The sequence below is a fragment of the Myripristis murdjan genome, chromosome 22 (genome assembly GCF_902150065.1).
Source record: "Myripristis murdjan chromosome 22, fMyrMur1.1, whole genome shotgun sequence".
Lineage (NCBI taxonomy): Eukaryota > Metazoa > Chordata > Actinopteri > Holocentriformes > Holocentridae > Myripristis > Myripristis murdjan.
The window spans coordinates 20698684-20723088 of record NC_044001.1 but is presented as its reverse complement, the minus strand read 5'-3'; the positions used below and the strand labels follow the sequence as shown (position 1 = coordinate 20723088).

The 24405-nt window shown below is 44.5% G+C and overlaps 1 protein-coding gene across 3 annotated transcripts in view; it reads left to right on the top strand.

Moving 5' to 3' along the window:
• Positions 1–24405, top strand: part of ralgapa2 (Ral GTPase activating protein catalytic subunit alpha 2) — a 105538-nt gene that overhangs the window by 59019 nt on the left and 22114 nt on the right. For all 3 annotated transcript variants that reach the window (XM_030081730.1, XM_030081732.1, XM_030081733.1), the window contains 10 exons: positions 1081–1191; positions 1463–1531; positions 1851–1988; positions 5512–5689; positions 7137–7989; positions 9243–9314; positions 10168–10291; positions 10434–10589; positions 13482–13640; positions 15369–15496. In XM_030081730.1, coding sequence (XP_029937590.1) covers positions 1081–1191; positions 1463–1531; positions 1851–1988; positions 5512–5689; positions 7137–7989; positions 9243–9314; positions 10168–10291; positions 10434–10589; positions 13482–13640; positions 15369–15496 — 1988 coding nt within the window. The remainder of the gene's footprint in view (positions 1–1080; positions 1192–1462; positions 1532–1850; positions 1989–5511; positions 5690–7136; positions 7990–9242; positions 9315–10167; positions 10292–10433; positions 10590–13481; positions 13641–15368; positions 15497–24405) is intronic.

Genomic DNA, 24405 nt, shown 5'->3' with positions numbered 1-24405 from the left:
CTACCCGCTATCCTTATGCCGACTCCGTCATTTGCGCCTGGAGGTGTGTCCGTGGGCGTGTTTCATGCGCTATCCCTAAAGTTGCTATCTTGCGCACACACTTTAGCGACCCGCTATCCGCTATCCCTAAAGTTTGGGCTGTTACGAGAGCGCGCCCAGGCGGCTTCACTGCGCGCCCCGACGGAGCCTCGCCATGCACACGGTCGGACTGATACCAGGACGCCGCCGGAATGGACTGAGTATATTACTCATATAGACTGTTTAGAGGAAAGACTGTTTTGATTGGACACTTACGCCAGCACGTTTTATTGTTTTATCATAAGCCAGCAGCTGTGCTATATTTTTATTTTTAATATTTTATTTGCCCAATCTACCTTGTCAATAAATTAGTTTACACATAGTTCCACCTCTGCCTCTTGTGTGTCTGTGGTGTGGCCGGGGATTTTACTCAATCAGTACAACCTTGTGACACGTCCACTTGGACACATGTGGCTCCACCTCCCGAATTAACTCGCCTATAATATAATATATAATATGTATATAAAGCCAACTTGCTTTAGCCTCAGTAGAAGCCCTGAGAAAATCTACCTCCCTCTCTCCATCGAGGGTTTAGGATTTAGGATTTAGGATAGCGCATCCTGCCCTTAAAGGCAATGGCACCTGGCACACTGATTGGTTTAACTGGCGTAACGCCCAAAACACGCCTATGCATAATATAGCGGGTAGCGCAGGTGCTTTGCGGATAGCGGGAGGTGCACAAGATAGCAACTTTACGGGGGAACGCCTCTTCCTAAATCCTAAATCCGCAAATAGCGGGTTTAGGGAGTCTGGCGCAAGATAGGGCCCTAAGTGTTAGGGTCACAACAAGAATGCCCAGGCACTGTTAGTAAAAAATATTCCTTTGTTTTAGAAAAGTGTCATGTACAATAGAAAAATATGTAGTTACAAAGCCAAGCATTTTTTTTTCTTCCCACTATTGCTACTTTACATAGATGAGGCTGTTTCTATATGGAGCAAAGGCCACTGTATTGTATGCTATGTTAATCTGTTCTTCTCCTTTCTCCTTGTTTGTGTGACCAGTTTGGGAACAAGGCAGTGGCCCAGGTAGCCTGTGATGTGTTTCAGCTGCTCATCTCTCACTGGGAGCATCTGCAGAGGCTGGAGGCCACTCTGCCCAAGAAGATCATTGAGGTAGCTAAGCACACTAACAAACACACACATATGCAATTAAATTGCAAACAGCCATTAGGGATCTGTGCAGGGCACATCATAAAGAAGATGAGAGTTGTCTATCAAGCCAGTGCAGCTTTTAGGTAAAAGTCCTGTTTGATTTACTACACATACACATGCACACTAGACACCCGGTGTCCAATTCATTTTAGCACACAAGCTTGACTCACCTTACGAATATGACTGTGTCGTCCAAGTACTGTATCTTTCTCCTTGTTTTGTTCCCACACAGATCTTTGTGGCCACAATAGGCTTTCTGTTGCCGAGCACAGAGCACTCAACGGTGGAAGCAGACAAAAAGGTACATGCTGAAAATAGAAGGCGCATGAAATGGCTAAGATCTAAAGGACCTTGCTCTGTCTAGTTGGAATGGTGCATTTGCAGAGGAATTTTTAGTCTGGAGTGGCTTTTTTATGTCAAGCTTTTGCTCTGCAGCTCTTTTTTATTTGTTTGTCTCTTGCAAGTCCCACTTATATCACCCTTTGTTTTACTCTATGTTTTGATCCAGCTGGCACAATCTCTCATTTTCTTCTTAACGTGTTTTGTCTCTTTGTGTCATTGTTGCCTGGCCCAGCCGATTATGAACTAATCAAACTATGCTTCCCTTTCTCACTCTTCAGTTGATGGTGTCCCTGCTGCTCTGCCTGTTGGACTGGTGCATGGCTTTACCCCTCAGTCTACTGTTGGAGCCCCTCACCATGCCTGTGCTGGAGGGGCCTGCATCCCACAATGCTCCAGTGCTGGACTACATCTACAGGGTGGGTCTCAAACGGCAGCTTGGAGGAGGAGAAGGAAATTAGGAGTTTAAATTCAACTCCTTACTTAGACTGTCTAGGGAGCCTAGCCTTAGTTTTTAGAATTATATTGTTTTTTCCACATTTCATTTATTTATTTGTTTGTTTGTTTATTTATTTTTATTTTCCTGGTACAAATATTAAACTAAAATGATCAGCTTCACTCTAATTCAGACTAGGCGAAGGGATTTAGGTAGTGTGGAATTATAGGTAATAAAGCACCCTAAGACTGAGATTAATAAATCTTCAGTTAAGTATATAGTTTATGATTAATTTCATGAGGTTTCTCAGCCATTTTGAAAAGTGATTTAGCTAAATATAAACCATTTTCAGGGACAGGACAGAGAACAAAGTAAACAGGCAGTGCTAACAAGGAAGCCTAAGTTCACTGTTGCACATGGACCATATAGGTAACAGCTTCAGTAACGGAAAAATGTTATTTTACAGCCAGAGGGATAGCTTCTCTACAGTGGCCAACTCACCAGTGATATAATATTAAAGTATCAATTTGTTTAATTTTAAAAATAATAATTTAATAAAATTGTGAACTTTTTCATTTTGCTCAATCCATCTCAAATATGCTGCCATTTTGATGTCTTTAAACCACCTGAGAGGCATGTCTGAATGTAATCCCTAATTTACATTTAATTCTCAATTCAAAAAATTGGACCAGCAGAAATAAAGGGTTTATTGATCAGATAAAGCAAAATTAAAATAGAAGATTTCAAATGAACCCTTTGTTATTTATTAACTAATTTTGAAGTTTGGTCCAAACAAAATAAAGTAAATTAATTTAATCCAGTTTATGACTTAATCCTTTTTGATGCAAGACAGCCTAAGCGTTTCTGTGTGATGCATTTATTTGTTTGCCCTGAGTTGCACCACACTATGTCCAAGATTAAGTACCCCTTGAGGACAATAAAGTTCACCCTGTCTTGTGTGTGAGTACCACAAATGTCATTGTAAGTGCAGTGCTGATCATAGTCTGCTGTCATTGAATTTGTGTTAATGGAAAAGTTGCAGAATTTAGCCTCCTGCTGCAGATATTATCTGTTGAAACGCATCTGTAGTTTACTTTGAGCTAATATAACCTAAGTAGTTGTTTTTGTGATGAGGGGGAGAGTACATGTAGGGGTTGATGCCCACTTCGGCATTCTCGATGGTTGGATAGTTTTTGACCATCGAATGATTTCTCTTCGAAAACATAGATGGTCTTTGCTGGCAGACACAAGTACCTCGGCTTTGACATCTCCTCCGCCCCTCTCCACCCCGAGCCCACCGCAAGAGCTGAGAGCTTGTCACAATAATTAGTCTCACCTCCACCATGACCCCATGAATATGCCTCATTTAGCGTCATAGTGGCAATGGCAGCTACCTTCAAAGCTGATGCATGTGGTTGGTATTTATCATACACAGGCATCCCTGAGACTATGACATGTAAGAGCACATATTGCATTCATTTGAAACAGGCAAAACATTCATATTTCAGTCTATTTTCCTGCATTTGTTCCTCTAACCCCTTATTTTATGGTTCGACCCAGAGGATGATGGCCAAGCTTCAGGCGTAAATGAATGAGGTATTATTCAGTCCCGCCTATCAGGGCAGATGCGGTCAACGGCAAACCTTTGTAAGGATGTCACCCCTGATAAGAAATGGTCAAATTATTCAAACAGAGCCCATTGTCCACTTGATAAGCTCAGACTATAAATACTTGTCCCGGAGATTTGAATGGAATATGTCTTAATATGAGAGCGACTGCAGCTGCTATGAAAGAAAAGACAATTAAGCATGATTGGTTGTCTAACACCACACAAAAGACATGACCCCTCTGGTTTTAATTGGAAGTAATATATTATGCAAGGCATTACAAGGTGTGACAGTATCAACACAGTATGATACCAGAAAAATATGCACATCTACATAGGCTGGCTGCTGTGTTTATTCCCATACCACGCAGAAAATAGCTCGTCTAACAGAAAGCAATTCCCTTATATGCCATCACTTCCCAGAATATGCCACTGAGGGTCAGGTTTTTTTTCCCCATTTACTTTGTATATATCATATCAATAATTTCACCAGTACATAAAAAACAAACTTGAAATGTGCTCTTTTCTGAATTTTCCAAATACCAGATCCTGCGCAATCAGTCCACATACTCATGAATAAAATTGTAATGATTTATCTCTCTTGACATTGAAACAGCTTGAAACAGTGTGTCTACTATGTTTGGTGTATAACAGTGTCACACTGTAAAAAGCTATACTGCACTTGAGCTCTACTCCTTGAGCTTCTCTATCTGTTCTCCCTGCCTGCCCCAGTGGCCAGCTGCACCTCCAGTGTATGTGCGTGTGTGTTTGTGTGAATGAGAGAGAGAAAATGTATATACATGCATTTGTGTGTGGATGTGTGTCTATATGTGTTTCTATTTATCATTTGGTGTATGTAAATGTGCATATGCGTGCGCAGCTATCTATATGTGCCCCTCTAGCTCCAGTATGTTTGTTCCACTGTGTATTACTTTCCAGGAACTGTTGCTATGCGAAGTGCAGCCACTTAGTTGTCAGCCAAGGGCTTTCCCCCTCCCTCTCTATCTCTCCACCTCTCTCTACAGAGGAGGCTCTTTGGGGCTTTGGTGTGGCAGCTGTTTGGTTCTGGTCTTTTCAGCATCAAGCCTCTAATCCCTCCCCCATGCACCCAGAGGTCTGCTTGGTAGAATCATCCACATACTGTCTACATTGCCCCACACAATAGTGCTTCAGATGACAGGGCCAGCCTGCCTCTCTGTGTGTCTGTCAGCCAATTGCGTGAGTGTATGTGTGTATTGAATGGGATTAGCCTTCACATGGCTTTAACCAAGTTGTTCTAGTATGAATGAGAGGCCCCCACATATGCATACACCAGGCATATGCTCTCCCTTCTCACATGTAACTGGTCATGCATACCTTACCTCAAAACAGGTTGTACAGCATACAGGTGTGTTTGTGTGTTTACAGTATGTGGTTGACTATGCATTGTTACGGTGGTGAGCACAAGGATAAAGTCTTAATTAAATCAAATAGTGTAAACCTGTCCAATGTCTGTAATAAACTGCCCCAGCGCGCCTTATCTAACCCTGCCAACGGATGCTCTGCCATCTGTTATGCAGATCGATACACTCACACATCACAGGACAAATGGATTAGTGGCAGTAAAGACCCTCTCCTCTCTCCCTCCCTCCTTCTACTGGCTTTGATGTAAACGGACCTTATATTCCCCATCCTTATGCTTCTAGATCATCTCAAGCCAGAACAGGCAGTGCAGAGGAGTCACTGTTGCCTTCTCTTGCCAGACATCAGTATATTGGCGTTGACGGCATCTTCTAATATCAAAATTGAAGTTTAACCTTTATAGTACCATATTGGCATCAATAGATCTAGTATAGAAATGCTTCATGAGCCCTGATTGCTGACAGTCACACCCCTTTGTACATTTTCTTCTCTCTCACAGGTGCTGCACTGCTGTGTCTCTGGCTCCACTCTGCACACCCAACAGAGCCACTACCTCCTTAACCTGTCAGACCTGTCCACCGAATATGACCTCATGTTGGGTCAGGTCAAGTGCTCTGAGCCCCCACCGTCCCAGGCTACCACCACTGACTTTGGCAATCTGCTCACTGTAGCTGAGGGTAAGAACACCTGGCTATGGCGTACCTGCATTCACAATGGGAGGGCAGGAGCCCTTCTTATGTCCCTTTTTGCTACCTGCTCTGTAGGAAATTGTGCAAGGCAGGCAGATGAATGAGGGGGCTAAGTTTATTGGCTATATGTGTGGGTGTGTCTGTATGTGCGGTACACCTGCATGAAAGAGTGAAAAATGGCTGTCATTAATATCAGCTGTCACCTTCAACCCAGATGGCAATCCCTAGTCACCCATTCACACATGACGCCATTTCAGCACCACACTGGGCCTCTCGTAAACCACAGAGATATATATATATCCGAAAATCCAAAAGAGATTACAGGGCAGTGTAACCTCTAAGTAGTCCATCCATTTGGAGCCTCTCCATTAAATGTCAGTATCTTATTAAAAGTATGAAAAGGAAATCAACCATCATGGGGAATGGAATGTTCGCATTAGTGCTCAGCCCCAGAGAGAGGACCCATTATGGGGTTTAGATAAAAATGTGATTTTTTTTCTTTTTATTGTGACCTTGTGATTCCATTAGGCAATGTATTCCTGTCTCTCCTGTGTGTCCTCAACTTCTGAAAAGTCCTTTGAGCCCAAATACACCATACATATGTCCACTGAAATAAATTAAGAATTTTTAGCAGTAGCTTTTGCCTAAAAAAATCTTGCTACGCCACTGCGTTTTCATGCACAGCTGCACAGAGTCTTAGTAAAAACAACAAAACGCTATCAAAAGGGCAAACCAAAGAGTGCCGGCGTGGTTATATGCATTTCCCTCCCTGCCTCATATTGATCAAGTCGCATCAAAGGACCAGCACATCTCTAATGCAGCTTGGCCTGCTTTCCAAAGAGCTTTCTCCACTTTGATGGGGGATGATGGTATTGATAGCAGTGTCACAATGCAAGAGTGTGTCTTCATGTTTTTCCTGCATCACTGTAGAATAAAGCACGGCATGCCTTTCACTTAGGAGTAAAAACCTGTGCATTTACATAAATGCGACTCGCTAAGTAGTATCCTATTCAGCGGCTTGTAAAGATGGTGGTTCTCATTAGCACTCAGCCAGTCTCAGCGCTTGCCCATTGTAAGAAGACTCAATGGGCTTTTCAAAGTTGTCTCTCATGATTAGATGCTACCTACTTAGAGGTGTGCTGGCCAAGCCATTGTGAGAAATGAATAAAGTACTCCTATTAGTGATCATAAATTAGATTTGCCTTTGTATGGAAAAGGTTGACAGCATGTCTACACACGAACACGGGGCTGCTGAAATATGGTTTGTGTTGGACATATTATAAAAAAAACCCATTTGCAGCTTTATTCTGATTGCAGGAGAAACTTGTGTCATAGATCATGTTTCACACGTTCTCACGTATGTATAATAGCCCTGAAGGATTTTCTTAGCAGATGGTCTATATTTTTCTACCCCCTGCCCCCACTCTTCCTCCAGAAAAGAGACGTCGTAACATGGAGCTAATTCCCCTGACTGCGCGAATGGTCATGACACACCTGGTGAACCACCTGGGCCACCATCCTCTGAGCGGTGGCCCCGCCCTTATTCACAGCCTTGTGAGTGAAAATCATGACAACCCGTACGTCGAGTCATCAGAGCTGTCCTCTGAGGTCTTCAACAGCCCCAACCTGCAGCTGTTTGTCTTCAACGACAGCACGCTGGTGTCCTACCTCCAGATCCCTGCTGACACCCCAACTGTGGGGCAGCCCCCGCACCCCTCCTCTCAGGTGCGTGTCATCGTCCGCGACATCTCGGGCAAGTACTCATGGGATGGTTCCATCCTCTACCGAACCACCCAGGAAGATTCTGGTGATGTTGGGGATCTTAATGTTGTGGAGCACCTTCTTTCCACCACCATGACCACCACCACCATCTCTCACAGTAGAAAACATCCCACCTCCCCAACAAAGGGCCATTCTGAGCACCGTTGCTCAGTCTCAGACTCTCTCTCTGGCTGCTGTGAGGAGGAGGAGGAGGAGGAGGTGGATGTTCTGGACCAGCTGCTGGATTATCTGGGCAACAGCAGCCCAGAGTGTCTGCCCCATCCTCAACTCAGGCTCAACCAGCCAGCTTCTCCGCCTTGTGGCATGAGCCTGGAGCAAGAGGCAGCCATAGTGGAAGCCATTCTCCTTCAGATGCAACAGGAGGAGGAGCAAGTGAGGAGATGGGATGCTGACGTAAGTGTCCGGGCTGCCTGCCAGAGGGAACCCACCCACCAGGAGCCCAAAACCTCATTCTACTTCTGCCGGCTGCTGCTTAATGACCTTGGCATGAACTCCTGGGACCGCAGGTATGCATGGGACTAGAGTTATGTACTAACACATCCCTGGTTAGAACTACAATGAGGGGCTCTAATGCTTGTTTGTCCCTCTCAATATGATTAAGCACCCCCCACCACCACATTGATCGGCATACCCTGTCTATAGACTACACCTTAAATGTAACCAAAACATACAACAGAATGCTAAAACATAGCCTCTGTGGTTTCTTAATATTACTGTTGTGTCTGTTAAGCCCAGGACACACCAAACCGACTTTAAAGAACTAACACCATCTGAAGCAGGTTGTCTGGTCACTCTGCATCGCCTCATGTCTCCTGCTGAAATTTGTCCATGAGTGCACTGCACAGACTATAGCAGACGGCTGATACACACATACATACTGAGTCTACCTTAGAGGAAATAATTCCCCAGAACCAGAAGCCTCTTGGCCATGGGTAAAAAAAATCTAGCATTGAACATTGTTTTTACACCCTTCTGAAAGGTGCAACTGGCTTCAGCATTGTCCACTCACATGTCTTCTGCTTGTAGAAGGCTTGCTTGCAACAGCTAATTTCTTAACTAGTTTTCACAATATCAGCACAACTGGATTTCAGTTTCTCTTCTTGGTCCCTAATTCATTTTGGCTGAACAGCCAATCAGAATGCCTTCCCTCACCAGAGGCTTATGCTGCCAATTCAACATGCTGAATTGTCCAGGAAGGCACTGACGAGGGCCGACTAGGCTTAACAATGCAAGACACATTGTGCAGACTACAGACAAATGTCCGACAGAGAAGGTTCAACAAGAGCCAACAGCCATCTAGCGGCTTGGTGTATCAGGGGCTTTACTCCACTCTCATCCTCAAAGTCACCAGCTGTATTCTCGTAACTAGAGTCCCCCTGTGATGGGAGAGAAAGAGGAAAGCTGTTAAAAGCACACTGGGGTCTAGAGTCTGTTAATCTCCTCTCCACAGGGTGAATGTGCCCAGCTGTTTTCACTAAGGTCTACCTTGGCGTGCCACATCTTTGCAGTGATTCCTTGTAACTTAAAAGCTCTCATCTCTTAATGGTGTATGCGCTTCTTGGAATTGACTTTTACAATATTGTTGTTTGTACCTCTTGAAAACAAATTTTCACATTTTATTTTCACATTTTTTTCCCAATTGATTACCAACTTCATTTAGAATGGCTGTCCCTGCTTACTTGCACTGCTACTTGAATTATGTTTTGTACATGGAATTAGGGATTACATGTCTAACCAAGCCTCTTTTCCCACTTTACAGGAAAAGCTTCCATCTACTAAAGAAAAACTCCAAGCTCTTGAGGGAACTAAAGAACCTGGATTCCAGGCAATGGTATGCTCTTTTAGACTGAATACAGAACCTTCATTGCATTGTGTGCCCTTTAGAAATTAAATATATCTAACATACCAAGGACCACACAGCATTATCTTAGATACAGGCTTTGTTTCGACTAATTAGAAACTCCATGTCAGCTTAGTCAGCCAAGCATTTTAGCTCCTTCTGTTTAATCTAATCTTGTGCTGCAGCCTACCAGTGAATCTGCCTCTACATACATGAAGCTCACACTGTAAATGTGACAAATCTTAAAATTGTTCAAAGCAGCATCACCCTATCCCTCTCTCCACTCCACCTCCCTTCCCTTCCTCCTATATTGTTTCGCAATCCACAATATCTTCTGTTGATCACAGCCCTGCAAGTCTATCTCTTTCTTTGCTTGTTTCGTACTCTCGCTCTTTCTCTCTCAGTGCAATCAATAGGCACTCCACACTGCTAATGACAGGGGCTTATTAGAGAATGCCCCCAGGATTGGGCCTCATTCTCCCAGATGGCCATACCTGGCTGAGTCATAGCAACCTGTGTCCAAGCATGCAAAATACCCCCAATTTACTCCAGCGCCATGCACCACCATGGCAACAGCAAAAGCAGAGGGGGGACTTGGCTGCCACTCTGTTTTAAATCATATTAGAGTAGCAGAGATACAGGAGAAAAGTAAGCACATAGACTTATTTATTTATTTATTTATTTTCAAATGTAATCTCTCACAACCACACATACATTTGCCTTGATAAGTGAGTTGTAGGGCCCGCCTTTCAAAGTATTCTCACCTTAAATGGCTGGAGTAGTGAGACCCAGTTTGAGTTGTAATACAGCTGTAACACTGGCTCCTGTTTGTTTCGTCCTGTAGCCGAGAGACGCACAAGATTGCTGTGTTCTACATCGGAGAGGGCCAAGAGGATAAGTGCTCAATCCTATCCAACAGTGCAGGCAGCCAGGCATATGAAGACTTTGTATCTGGACTGGGATGGGAGGTACAGACAGCCATACCAGAAACTCCACTACAAACACACACACACACACACACACACACACACACACACAGAAGCACACCCTACTCTCACCAACATTCACAGACACAAATAAAAAACACTAAATTGCACATATATCCATCAGGTGGATCTTGCCACACACTGCGGCTTTATGGGTGGGCTCCAGAGGAATGGCAGCACAGGCCACACAGCTCCCTACTATGCTACCTCCAATGTGGAAGTCATCTTCCACGTCTCAACACGTATGCCGTCTGACTCTGATGACTGCCTCACCAAAAAGGTAAAACATTTTGACTGGTAGTGTTCATCATGTGTGATGGCCTGTGTAAGTAAATGTAGTATTTTGACAATTCATGCCTATTCTTCATATGTGGATTACTGTAATGCATCGAATATTTATTACTCAACACTACACAGAGTATGTGGAGTAAATACTGCTTTGGCTAACTTTGATGCTATGAAATGGCTACACAGTCCTGTCTGCCCTGGGCAGTGTGTTGTTGCAGCTTTGTGCTTTCTGTTAAGCTGTGATCAGGAGGTGTGACTTCAGAGTGCGGGCATTGATTAGTAACCCTGGCCGGGCAGGCCTGAGGAGTACAGAGGTAGCAGGCGCGTGAGTGAACAGAGGGCATGTGCCGCTGTGGTAATGACTATGATTCTGCTAGCTCCTGCCCCCCTCCCTGTGTGCTGTGACCAGGGCCTGGATTCAGCCATTAGCTCTCTCTGCCAGGGCAGGCGCCGGCCGGATGCCGGCAGGATCCTTTTATCCAATTCCTGCCGCCGCCACAGGAGCGATCGATTGGGCTCTGCAGTGGGATTTTGAGCTGTAGTGCACCAGCAGCAGTTAGCACGAAGAAATGAGCCGCAAGGCCCCTGCCCGTGCTGCCAATCTTCTCATACGGCACCCTGCTGAGATAGGAAATTCATCAGGCTCTCTTCATAGCCAACTCCTCCAATCCTCCACAGATCCCCTCCTCCCCCCTTCAAAAATAACCCCCTGCTCCTTCCAACCTGATACTGAACCTGTGCTCAGTTGCCGCAAAAATTAGTTAGGCTGAGTGCAGATTCAATTTTGGGCGGCCAGAGTGAGGCGCTGGAGGGGCGGCCAAGCCTTGACTGGAGTGTGCTGCCGGGCCGCTTCCATTCATTTGACCAGGACCTCGTGTAAATGCTCCTGTTCCCCTTGCACAGATCCCCGTACTAGCCGCAGGCCTCTAAGAAATTGGCGGGCCTGCTGCACACGTGGTGGCTTTAGAGAAAATTGGGACGTAGAGAAAGGTAAATGGGGATGAAGCATTGGGATGAGAAACAGGCTTTATCTATGTCTAAGCAGGAAGTTGCTCTGTCAATTTACAAATAAAATTTACAAATAAAACTTTTCCATCAGACACCCTCCTGGCTTCCTATAACCAAAGAGGCCTACTGCGCGAGAAACAGGTTGGGGGGCTTTCACTGGCCAGATTGTCTGTTTAAGGCCAGTGGAAGAAAAAAGAAGTCACCAGCTAAACTGAAAAGAAAAGAGGAAAAAAACATGAATTCCTCAATCCAATTGTGTGCTTTAGGGCAGAGCATGGCCTAGCACCAGCAGCTGGCTTCAGTAATGTGGTTATAGGAGTGACCTGCAGGGTTGGGGGTCAGGCCATGTAGACGTGTGTGTGTGTGTGTGTGTGTGTGTGTGTGTGTGTGTGTGTGTGTGTGTGTGTGTGTGTGTGTGTGTGTGTGTGTGTGTGAGTGAATGTGAGTGAATGTGAGAGAGAGAAAAGAGAGAGAGAGGGAGAAACGGGTGTCTCGGCTATCACACTCACCACCCTGAGACGCCAGAGCTTAACTGGCTTGCTTCACTGTGTTTTTATAAAGAGAGACTTGTGTTCTGGGGACCTTTGGTCTGCTATCCATGTGGGTGAAGCCTATTGGCTTGGTGGGAGGTCAAAGAGGGCTAATTAGACAAGAGCCTTTTGACTTAGGTCATATTTTATTTTAAAAAGTCACACATTTGGATGTTATTATTAAGGGCTTAAATAGATTGATGCAGGAGACGAGTGACTGAAGCATAAGCATCCTCATTAACCTTGTGATTCAGCTCATCCAAATGCTAATATCCTCACCCAAATTAACATCTGCAGGTTGATTGGCTGCTGCAAATGCATATTCAACATTTTCTCTGAAATTGTCCCAGTGACTGACCTGCTTGGTACCTGCCGATCCTTGGACAGACAAACTGAACTGGCGAGCACCAGTGTAATCAGCATGCCGTGGATTTGTTTAACATTACCGTATTACCATAATTAAGGGCTTATAATAGAATGTGCTAATTGCATTTTTGGTGGCGAGGGCATGTTTTCTTAATGGCTCATTAGGCCCACAGTACATTGGCAGATGTTTTTCCACTCTAAGGCCCACTTTAAGCTTCCATGATACCACAAGATAGGGAAAGACATCAGTGGTGTACTAGCTAGTAAGTGATCTACACTTGACAGAGAATATAATGTAGCTGTGTCCATCAATTTGCTTTGGATGAGGAAAGGTGTTTGCCCATTTCAAACTAGCATCAGTCAATTTCCTGTCATTTAAGTGTATCTTTTTGTCCTGGCCAGTCTCATTTGTGTTTGTGAATAGAGTGGAAATGGGAAGCAATTTAATGTCTGATGGGGAAAGTTAATTGGATTTGAATTATTTGGTTTTAAAATGCTCAATTTTGTGCATTTTGTGTTTGTAATTTGAATTTGTAATGAAAAGGCTATAAAAGGACCTGAGCCCACAGGCCATATTTTGACCATTTTATTCAAACAAAGTTTGCTATTTAGTTGTCAACAGTCAACTTGTTCTAGCACCTACTGTCTTAACCTTTTAACTGTAGGATATGCCATCTGCCATCAGTGGTTAGACAGGAGTAGATGGAATGCATGCACTGTTACTGTGCCTAGTGATTATACTCATATTTTTTGTTCCTTCCTTAGACAGTCGGCATACCTTTTTATACCTCATTCCTCAGTCTGTTAAGAAGTGTTATGGGGCCAATTTAACTAAACATCTGTGACAGCAAATGATAACCATGGCCTAACCTTTCTAAATGTTGTTTAGTGTTCACTCTCCCCCATCATCGCCATAGGGATGAGAGTGATCTGCACTTCCCAGACATCTGATTGGACAGTGATTTTTGTTTGTGTGGCAGCTGCGTCACCTGGGAAATGACGAGGTGCACATTGTGTGGTCGGAGCACACCAGGGACTACCGACGTGGCATCATCCCCACTGACTTTGGAGACGTACTGATCATCATCTATCCCATGAAGAACCACATGTATTTCGTCCAGATCATGAAAAAACCACAGGTAAACAGCTGCTGTCTGTGGATCTGACTCTGACTGTGGTCAGGGATTACAAAAAAGATGAATTCATGTGAATTGGAAAATTATTTTTACGGCTTGTGATGATTAGGCCATGTATTTTTTTCAGTTAGCTGATTTCCTTTTTCCTAAAGATGACTATGTCAATACAAATAATCATGTTTTAACACTAAACACAAAAACCACACAGGCTATTTTCAGCATTGCTCCAATTTCCTGTCTCCATTTTGTGGCTTAAACCAGGCCTCTGTTCTTGCCGCTTGTTCAGACTTTTTTTGTTGGTTTTGTAGATTGTTTCTCCTGTCTGTTGCTATCAGTCTCCTTGATGAAGGCTCTCAGTTTCCCCACTCCAGCAGTGCATTATTACCCACACTGTGGGCATGTACTCTCAGTGCTGGTTACCGTCCCTCCCTCAGCTAGCTTTCATCTTGACTACTCCATAGCACTGCACTCATCAGTGTGTGGCCTGCTGGAGGATATTGAAATGTCTTTGTCTGAAAAAGACTGGCTTCAGATGTGGTGAACTATGTTTCCAGTACTTTTTCCTTGAGAGAAAGAGAGAGTGAGAGAGAGAGAAATAAATGTGTGTGTGTGTGTGTGTGTGTGTGTGTGTGTGTGTGTGTAGATATAGATATAGGTCAATCTGGGAGAAAAATTCTGTTTTATATTCTTAAACTTTTCTGATGATGCTTGTCCTTCACTGTGTCCTTCCAACACATCCATTTTCCAAGAGATGGCTGACCAATACAGTGACATCCAGGAAACAATAGGGACTTGGTCAGTGAGATTTGTCCTCTGGCAGCTTAGCTTTATGAGGACAGTCCAAACAATAGCCAGAGCCCCCTTCTCAAGCAGAAGAGAGCTTCTCTGGCCAAAGTAGAGCTTTAGCATGGTGGGGCAGAGGACACAAGACAGCCAGGACACACAGCAGCTTTAGCGCTCCACTAAACTGCCAATATGCCTCTGCCAGTGTGGTGATAGCAGTCTGTGCCCTCTGTGCCAGGCCAAAGCCATCTTTCCAACACTCCAACTTTATCCATTTAAACTACCACTGCCAAGAACCTGTCAAGCCATCTACACTAGTTTCAAACCTTAGTTCACACACAGTGTCACCAGTTTTTGCATGCAATTACATTCATTTGGTTTGAGTTGTGTACTTTTTGGCTGTAATTGCATTTATTTTTATGTATTTGTATGACTATTTATTTACTTGTGACTGTGTAGTATTTTGAACTTTGCTGTGCTAAAGACAGCAGGGCCTTTTGGAGAGACTTTGACATTCACGTCAACTTCCAGGTCAACGACCATTCAGCCTCAGTGATTAAGGGCCCCCACTGATGTGCATGAACAGACGCGTGTACCCACATACACTCACACGCTGCTGCTAAAATGCATATTGCCCCTTTCTATTTGTTTGGAAGTTCAATATGAGACCATTGTTAAGTATTGATTGTCATTTTAATTTCATTTACCCAACATTGATTCACATTAGATATGTGGTTGTCATGCAAAGTTAGGCAGAGTCCAATTTCAACTTGAACCCCGGCCCTACACAGATGGAGGAATGGTACCACAAAATAACCAAACCATATTTATAATCAACCCTGATCACACAGTGTGGGTTGAGTGATTAAATTAAGCCTGCATCAGTGTGATTTTTTTTTTTTTTTTTTTAAATGCCTAACTCATTTGTTTATTCTTTGACTCCTTCAGGTCCCTTTCTTTGGGCCACTGTTTAATGGCGCCATCATTACTGGGACACTACTGCCAAGTCTAGTGCGGGCCACCTGTATCAATGCCAGCAGAGCTGTGAAATCCCGACTGACTCTCTACCAGAGTTTGTATCCTTTACTCTGAATGCCTTCTGTTACATTTACTGTTAACTATCCTAGACAGGGACGGGTTCATTTTTGGGACCTGACAGTTCAACCACTGAACCTTACTGCTTTGACCATTACAAACTGTTAGTAAACATTTAGACAAACATCTGAAGAGTCCTGCAATGCTGTGGTTTTGTTTGGCCCCTCAGCATTGTACTAACGGCGCTGAGCTTGGATTTTCAGCACCACCAGCGGCCCATTTGGGTAAAATCATTCGGACATGTGGTGTTGATGTCACATCAGCCAACGTACATGGCTGAGTGCTGACACTGATCTTTATGGGCTGGCTGATTTACATACAGCTATTAGACCAGGGTTGTTTCACAGCCTGGAGCAGCGGAGGGTGAGGGTGTGTGGGGCTGTTTTGGGTAGGAGCGCTGATAATGTGTCATCATCTATCACTGATGCTTTATGGAACACACGGAGAGTCGAAATAAGAATGGCATCAACAAATGCAAGCAAGTGCTTACAGATACACACACACACACACACACTCATCCCTCCACCCATCCATCCAACAGTGTGCCGTTAAGCGCCTGACTCCAGCTGTAGTTGTCAGTTGGTTTAAAGGGAGTGTAATCACCAATGGAGATGAATTAGCATGTGAATGCCAGCGGCCCGGAGTGGTGGGTGCAGGGTGAGATGGGATGGGGTGGGAGGGGTAGAGTGGGGATGGCCCCTGGAGGGAGAAACCTGATCTCCCTTAACGCCCTGCTCCGCCTCGGACAGCATGTACAGCACCGCCTCACCAGAACCACACTGCCCCTCTGGCGGTTGCTATAGAAACCTCCCCAGTGGAGGTTTCATTTGGGTGGAAGACTAGTATCTATTGTTTTTAGGACACTGATATATTCCAAGTTTTAAAAGGCTGAAAAAGTTTTTTTTTTTTTTAGTTTCTTTTTAAATAAATGTTAGTCTTTGCATCGTAGTCATTTACAGTCATTTTCTCTCTTTAATTATCTGACAACATTGCATCTTGTTTACAGTTGGATGTGTAAGTATGTGTCTGCCTGCATGTGTTTCACAGTGCATCACACCCCCAGCCCCCCTGCACCCCTACCCCCATATCAGGCCTTGTCTGTGTGTCCCCAGGGGCATCCTGAGTGACAGATGTCTGTTACCCGACGCCAAGTGAATTACCCCACTGTGACTCACAGTGCCAGAGGGGGGCCAGCCACAGGCCTGCCTGCTTGTCAGACGAGCCTCAGGCGGCATTGGTGTGGGGTGGGGTGGGGGGTTGCAATACTGGGGCCTGTGCTGGGCCAGAAGAGCCTTACCTGGCATTCCTTAGCAGAGAAGCAGGCAACACAAAGGCATGATCTATGAGAGGAGATAAGCGCTGCCTCTGGAGTTCTGGCACTGATAGGCTGCCAGGCCTCACACACTCCAAGAGTGGAGATGAATGGATGTGCCAAGCTGAGCACTTTGCCAGCATGGATGTCTGCATTTCTGTCTGTGTGGGCTGTTTATCTGTGTGGCTAGAGGAGCTTGTGAGGAAGGAGGCAATGTATAAATGAAGGAATGCACATAATGTTAAGTTTGTTGCATGCCATATCTCAGTGAAGCTGCTTTTGGTAATGTGGGAAAAAAATTAGAATCAAGGAATGTGTTAACTGACAAAATTTGCAGTGTTATTTTTGTCGCAAAGGGCGTAATGGCAAAATGAAATGAATCAACAAAATTCTAACCCACAAGTGCAATTGCTGTTTTATTTGCTTTCATCATTGGAGTTGCTATTTTATTGTACCTGGCCTTTTGTACTTCCCTTTTTCCTTTCCCGTCGTCATTCCCTCATCTTCTCAGGATATATGTCTCTTTCTTTTTCATTCACAAGTCGGAACAATGACCCGGCCTTTTTTTTCTAGAGATGGCTGTTTTTGTGCAAAGATGATATCCTCGTCCTTAGTTTACCCCTTCACAATGCCTCGGCAATCCACAATCTGCTCTCTGCCTGCAAGGCCGCTCTCCAAGGTAATTAGTTGAATATTTCTTCAAAGAGAAGCTATATGACCCCCGTGTGTCCAGATAAAAGGCCAGTATGGCGCTGTGGCCCTCTTTCCCGCTCTGTCACAAGGCTGGAGAGGGCTCCAGCAGCCTGCTGCAATGCTCACAGCATCTCTCAGGCTAATAGGATTTGATATTGAAAAATGACCACCAGCCACATTTGAGGAAAATACACACACAAACACACACGTAGAGATAGGCTACATGAGTGCTTTTCAGATTGACACTCCCTTTTTTCTCTCTCTCTTCCCCCATCACTTCCTCTGTCTCTCCTTCTCTCTTCCCTACTTCTCTCGTGTTTTGTGAGAGATCACAGGTCTGTATAGTCACATCTGTTTTCTTGTGCAGTGACCGGCTCTGGCTGTTGGTTAGAATTTGTGTCGGTTTTGTCTGTCATGAGACAGCCATGTCCTCATAGACATCGTATCACAACCCTCTCACAGACAACTCATAATGTATCATCTATTATTAATACGCCTGATGGTTAAAGCAGCTGGCCTAGCTTGGTGTGTTCTAAGTGTATTGTCTGTGACCAATCCACCCTTTACTGTTGCATTTTGAAAACTGGTGAGCACAAACAATAGTCTTTCTTGCTTTTTTAGTTTCTTTTTGAGGACGATTCTTTTTGATGATTATCAACCAACAGATAAGCCTAAGCAAATATCATTTACCAGCGCCTCTTACATTGGTAATTAATCAAATGTTATATGATGCATTGACTTGAAACAGAGAGACATCTGTTTGTGTCATGTCCAGTTACATGAACCTGGCTTTCCCACTGGATGGCCTTGCTGTCTGCTGCCACGCATCATGAAGATCACTCGTACCGACAGTGTCACCGCAGAATGTCTTTATCCAGCGACCAGGACTTGTTTCTCTCTCTTGAACAAGCACTTGGGTTTGATGTGCCATCCATCACTCCTTGTGAAGTGGGTATTGTTAGGAGCAAAAACGTGTGAGTGTGTGCATGTGTGTGTGGGTGGGGTGGGGTGGGGGGGCGTAGCAGCTTCTAATAGGTGAGACAGAGCAGGACTGACCTTGATTCAGAGACGTAGCCTCCCTGCCGGACAGAATCAATAGCTTTTCCACGCTGCCCTTACTCCCCATCCTCTGCTCAGTCGCTCGCTCTCCTTCACACGCACACACACACACACACACACACACACTCAGATCCATCTCCAGGCAACGATCAATAACCATAATCTGTTTCTGCCCATCGCCAGTCATGCGAGCCAGGCTTTTAGGTGTGTGTGTGTGTGTGTGTGTGTGTTTGCGCCTGCCTGCATGCAGTAGCAGAAGGCGGAGAGGGAGGCCTCATCCTTTCAATGGAACCCAGAAAGCTCACTGAAGTCTGTCCTGTTCCCTCATGGCCTCATGTGACCATATCTACAGTCCCCCAGCTCTGCAACACTGCCAGAATGCCTGAATAGGAAATGTAAATAACAATTTCAATGGATCTATACCGAAAACATAATGGATATGATATCCCATATGTGCTCCTTTGTGTGTTGTTGCCGCACTCCCCAGACGCCATCATAATCATTACAGTCATTGCATCGGCAATGACATATTCTCACACCCCTTCTGAGCAACTCATTGTCCTGCTCTCATTGCCTCTTTGTCCAACAGCAACACTTTCTTTTGTATACTGTAAGATTCCTCACCTAGCAGAGATGAAAGCACGCCTGTATGCACGATAGGGTGTCATGAATAGGATCTGCCATGTTGGTGTTGTCTCACATGCATTATTTAGCATCGTTGATAGGTCTAATTTGCCAGCTGTTGTGCCATAACTGTCGGCAGTCTCATGGATAATACTCAGCAGTCCATATCGCTGTTGAACACAGTGCTTGGTTGGGCACAGTGAGAAGCCAAGCTAGTCATTATATGCTGGATTTATATAATGGGCTGAGCTGAGATGAGTGCAACTAGCCAACTTCCTCTTTATGGAAAACAGAGCTGTGTTATTTGACCATCTCAAAGGTCTGGTAAATGAAATCCAAAAAATGGGAGTTCTCAAAGTCTTGTGGGAGGTGTTTCCGACGCTGAAGTATTCACCTCATCTTGTAGCTCAGTACATGTCATTGACCATCCAGAAGTAAAGCACCATTTCTGGATGCGAACTTTTCAGTTGGAAGATACACTGTGGCTGTTGGCTCTTGTTAGGTGGGGGCAGGGGGCATTATGGGCCATTTTTGACTTGTGTGCCTGCTCAGAGTTGGCCAGGGCACATTGAGCGGAGGTTGGCAGTGTCTTTGATAGAAGGAGCGGTTGAGAGTTTACGCAGTATTAGGTGGGGGCTACAAAGGAGAAGGGGTGAGGTGGGGGGGGTGTGGATCTTGAGTTCCCCCACTGAATGTTTTAACCTAATCCCATTATCAGTGTAGCGCACTGCCTCCCCTCTCTTACCCAGACCCCCTCCCACTCTTCTCTCCAGCTGACCAGCTGTTCCTGCCGGGACTTGCGACAATGTCCGATGTGTTCAGATCACTGAGTACCCCCCTACACATACACATGCGCGCACATACACACACCACAGTCCACGCACAACCAGAGCAATTGACAGCCCCAGTGCTGGGGCCTTGGAGGGCCTAGAGGGAGGTGGAGGGTTAGTTAGGGGAGAGGGGGTGGGTTGGGGGTGCGGAGGGGCAAGCCCAGGCCTGTCAAACCCAGAATCCTGACTCAGGAGGCAGCCCAGCTCGGATGGCATATGGCGTCTAGCTTCATACAACATGCAAAAGTATTCTCTCCCTTTGCCCCCTCTCATCCACTCCCTCCCTCCCTATCTGCCTTCCCTGCTGCTAATGCAGAATGACTCATAGCATTACTCTTTTTTTTTCCTCCACACCGCCCACCCCCCCACCTCAGTTCCTCCTCCTCTCGCCACCCAGCCTGTAACAAAAGGCGTCCGCTGCACGGCACCCACACACTGAAAGCCCTGGGGGCCCAGCCCAGCCCAGCCCAGCCTGTGCTCTGAGCTCCAAGCTTCATCAGGGCTGGCCCTCTTAAACACAGGTAGAGCAGGCGTGGAGCCAGACGGCCAACAGCAGGGACCCAAAGCCCCGCCTGGGACACACAGTGCACACACAGTACACACACTGCTGGTGTCAAACTGTTGTGTGTGTTTGTGTGTGTGTGCGTGTGTGTGTGTGTGTGTGTGTGTGTGTGTGTGTATGGAAACTGCCTTTATTTTGTAATGGCTCTGGCAGAGAAAAAAAAAACAACAAAAAAAAAAAAACAGCAAACACCATGGTGTGTGTGTTTGTGCATGTGTGTGTGTACATTTATGTGAATACATGCATACTTTGTGTCTCACTGCATTTATTGTTGTAATGCAGAATGAAACTGGTAGCCTTTTCTGCCTTCACCCATTGGGAACGAGTGCTTCTGTCACTGTACAAGTGTAATGTGAGGTAGATAATGACAAAGTTTGCCACATTAGATCATTTTGCTGCATGTAACTACATTTAATAATTATTATTATTTACAGTGACTAAATGATTGTTTTGAATGTCAAGAAGCTCTCATATCCAGTGCATGAAATGATAAGAAACCCTGAACTTTCAGCTAGCACCAGTGGAAATCGCATAGCATAGTGTAACCCAAAGAATGTCATGGTCTGTGTATTCTTAAACTTGAACCCCCATCCTCCTGCCCCTCCCTTTTTCTCTCCGTCTGTTACGCATTCAAGCCTGACATCTGTCTGTTTGTGAGTGGCAAAGTGAAAGCCAACAAGATTTCCAGTTTTCTGTGGGATCAGCCTCTCATCCCCATCAGAGAGGCAGAAGGTGTCAGGTAGCCTTACATGAACTAGACCATATACTTACAGCGTTGTGTATAGTTTTAGGATTTTTATATCAGACAATTGCCACACTTCTATCAGTATTAGTTCATATTTGTATAGCAACTTTAATATTAGTGTAAGAGTTAAGCATGCTCTAAGAATTTCACCAAGCTCTAAGAATTTAAAACTACATGTAAAATAAGTTTTCTGCACTGCAGCAGTATTTACATGTAAGCAAACCATATATATCATTGTTTCTAAAGTTCAGTCAAAGGAATTAAAAGCATCTTAACATATAGTAACAAGTAATAAAACGGTTTCCTCAGAGGCACTATACTGAACTGACAGATTGGCCCTTTACAGAAATCATGGTAATGTGTTATTTTTGCCTTTATACTTAATATGTCAGTCACAGTTTTTATTGAAATGTTTGGTAACTATTTTTTAGTGATTGGTTGCCTCTATAATTTTCTGGTGCCAATAACCACTTTAGAGAAAAATCCCACACACACCTTTGTGGTATTGTAATTTTCTTAGAAACTTGTTCTATTGCGTCTTACCACTCTATTTGAAGAATTGTCCCGCGTGTCCTGTTTGGATGTTTTATTCCAGGCTCTAAACAGCAAATTTTTATAGAAAAAAAGAGTCTAGCAGTGGTGTTTTCATCACTTTTTACAATTCCACTATTAGCTTAAAGCAGAATAAACCCAAAATCAATATTGAATGGTTGGCTGGGTGGATCTGAGTATAAACACCTATCAAAGTATGAATAACACTGGAAGTGTATTTCCCCCAAAAATTCGAAATGGCCTTTCTTAAAAAAGGACATGTCTGTAACAACTGTCATTGTTGATAGGTCATCGTCTCTGCCCATCAGCCAAACTCCCTGACCCTCGTGTCACCAGTAGTGAGTGCATTGCCGTTAAGACATGTTCATTGTGATTGATGTGCAGTGGTGGCGCTTCTAGCATGGGTGTAAAAACCTGTCTGTCTGCTTTAAGTGATTAGCATCCAGCTAGCCATTCCATCTGTTCCCCCTAGCCCTGTTTAATTAATGAACTTTCTTTCTCCACCCCATAGCCAGCCAGTGCAACACTAAAGCAAAAGCTGTTAGCCCTCTCAGGTTATCCAAATGGATGTGTGTTCTTGTTTTCCCCCCACAATGGGTGCGTTCTCATTGATTAGTTATGTTTTGTTTCCCCCTCTTTTGTCTCAGGGTTCTTGAAGGGAGGGTTAATGAGCTTTCCTGGCAAGCTGTAGCACTTGGAATCTGAGGATAAATGGGAATAATTTTGTTTTGTTTTGTGATGGGCTTGGCAGAGATGTGAAGCCTCATGCCACCGTGTGTGTGTGTGTGTGTGTGTGCGCGTGTGCTTGTGTGTGTGTGTGTGTGTGTCTGTGTGTGTATGTGTGCGCGCGCTTGGATGTGTGTGGATGGGGTAGGGGAGGGTACATAGCATTTCATCCCTGCTGGTCCATTATTCCTCTTCAGAAGCAGAGAATCTGGAACACTCTAACAGTTGGCTCTGTCACTATTGAGCTTCCAGCCATCTCAGCAAAACTGTTGTGTTGTCCTCCTTTTACTATCAAGTATTCTCTCCCTTCCTCTCTGTCCCTTCTTCCTTCCATGTCTCTTGTTACAAGGCAGTGGACAGCCCTTTGTCCAGCTAAAGCTGCCCTCCTTTGTTTGTGCGGCCTTTTTTATCCTTGTGCTAATCGCCATGGTCGTGTGCCCGAGTTGGAGCCCATATTTCACGCTCAGCTCTCCTTTGTTTGACACACTGCCCCTGATAAGAATCCCAATTCTAGGGCCTCTCTGATATTGAAATCCGACAGCGGCGTGGAAAGAGCCTTCAATCATCCATTATCTGTGCTCCAGTGATTACCATTCAATCTTGCAGGGTCCAAGCTCCTCATCACCAGCCCCAGAGCTGAGGCCGTCCCCTGAAAGAACCCGCATCCCCTAACGCCTGTGTCACATTCAAGCATATCCATAGATATTTCTGACACCAACTTGAGACACCGCCGTGTTGAATGCTGCTGGGAAATGTCAACGAAATGTCACTCATCGTTCTCCCCTGGAATCTCTTGGTCTCTGATGTGGCCCTGGATTTTTGGGGACTCTTTTGTGAGGACACCTTATGACATTATTGGTTCCTTTGTCCATAAATGACCGTTAGTTTTTTCAATTCCCTTTTATTATAATGAGACTAAGATTGCACTTTTTAAACACAGGCCACATTGGTTTTAATGTCACAGACTAAATTGGCTATTTTAAGAAGGAATTAGTTGATTATTTATAAGTTGCACATTAATGCCTCTTTAAATGGTTCAAAGGCAGTGTCTGCTCCTTCACTGGTCTGTGGTCATTGTTCTCTTTTAGAGGATGTCCTTGTGTCTCGCAGCATTTGCATTTTTGCACTAAATGGAATTTTCTGCTTTGAGAGGCAAGGCAAACAAAGCAATAACAAAAACAAAACATTTAAGTGTGCATCGCTGTGCATTGTCTGCCCCTTCTTACAGGAAGCACCCTTTGATGTGTTAATACTGATAGTCTGTGTTTCATTGTCAAGTGGTGGTTATGACTGAAAGAGAACCGTGGAGAAATATTGGCTACATCTTTCCTGTGGCTGTCCAGTGCAACTGGCTGCAATAAAATTGTGTTTGATGTTCAACAAAGAGAAAGTATTGTTGGTTATAGAAGGCAATAAGTTTTTCAACATATCCTGATAATCAGCTTAGAACGTGCATGCCATGATTACCATCTCGGCTTTATTTCACTTAGCTTGCTTGTTCTTGGTGTTTAAATTGATGTGTAAGAAAAGCTTTGTGTTACAGACATCCACTTATCCATCAGGCTTTGTTTAGATAAACAACAGCTCTCTGTGCCTTTGTTTTATGTAGTGTGCACATCTTCATTAGTTATGTATAGCCTCTAATTACTATTGATGAGACTCTAGCAGATTTGGGTACAAATCTATAGCTTTTGTTATTCTAATGAGTGTTATTTACCCTCAGATCTCCAAGCCATGGGGTTTTGGAATGGGGGGTTTTGTGCCGGCAGATAGAGCCAGGGCCGCTA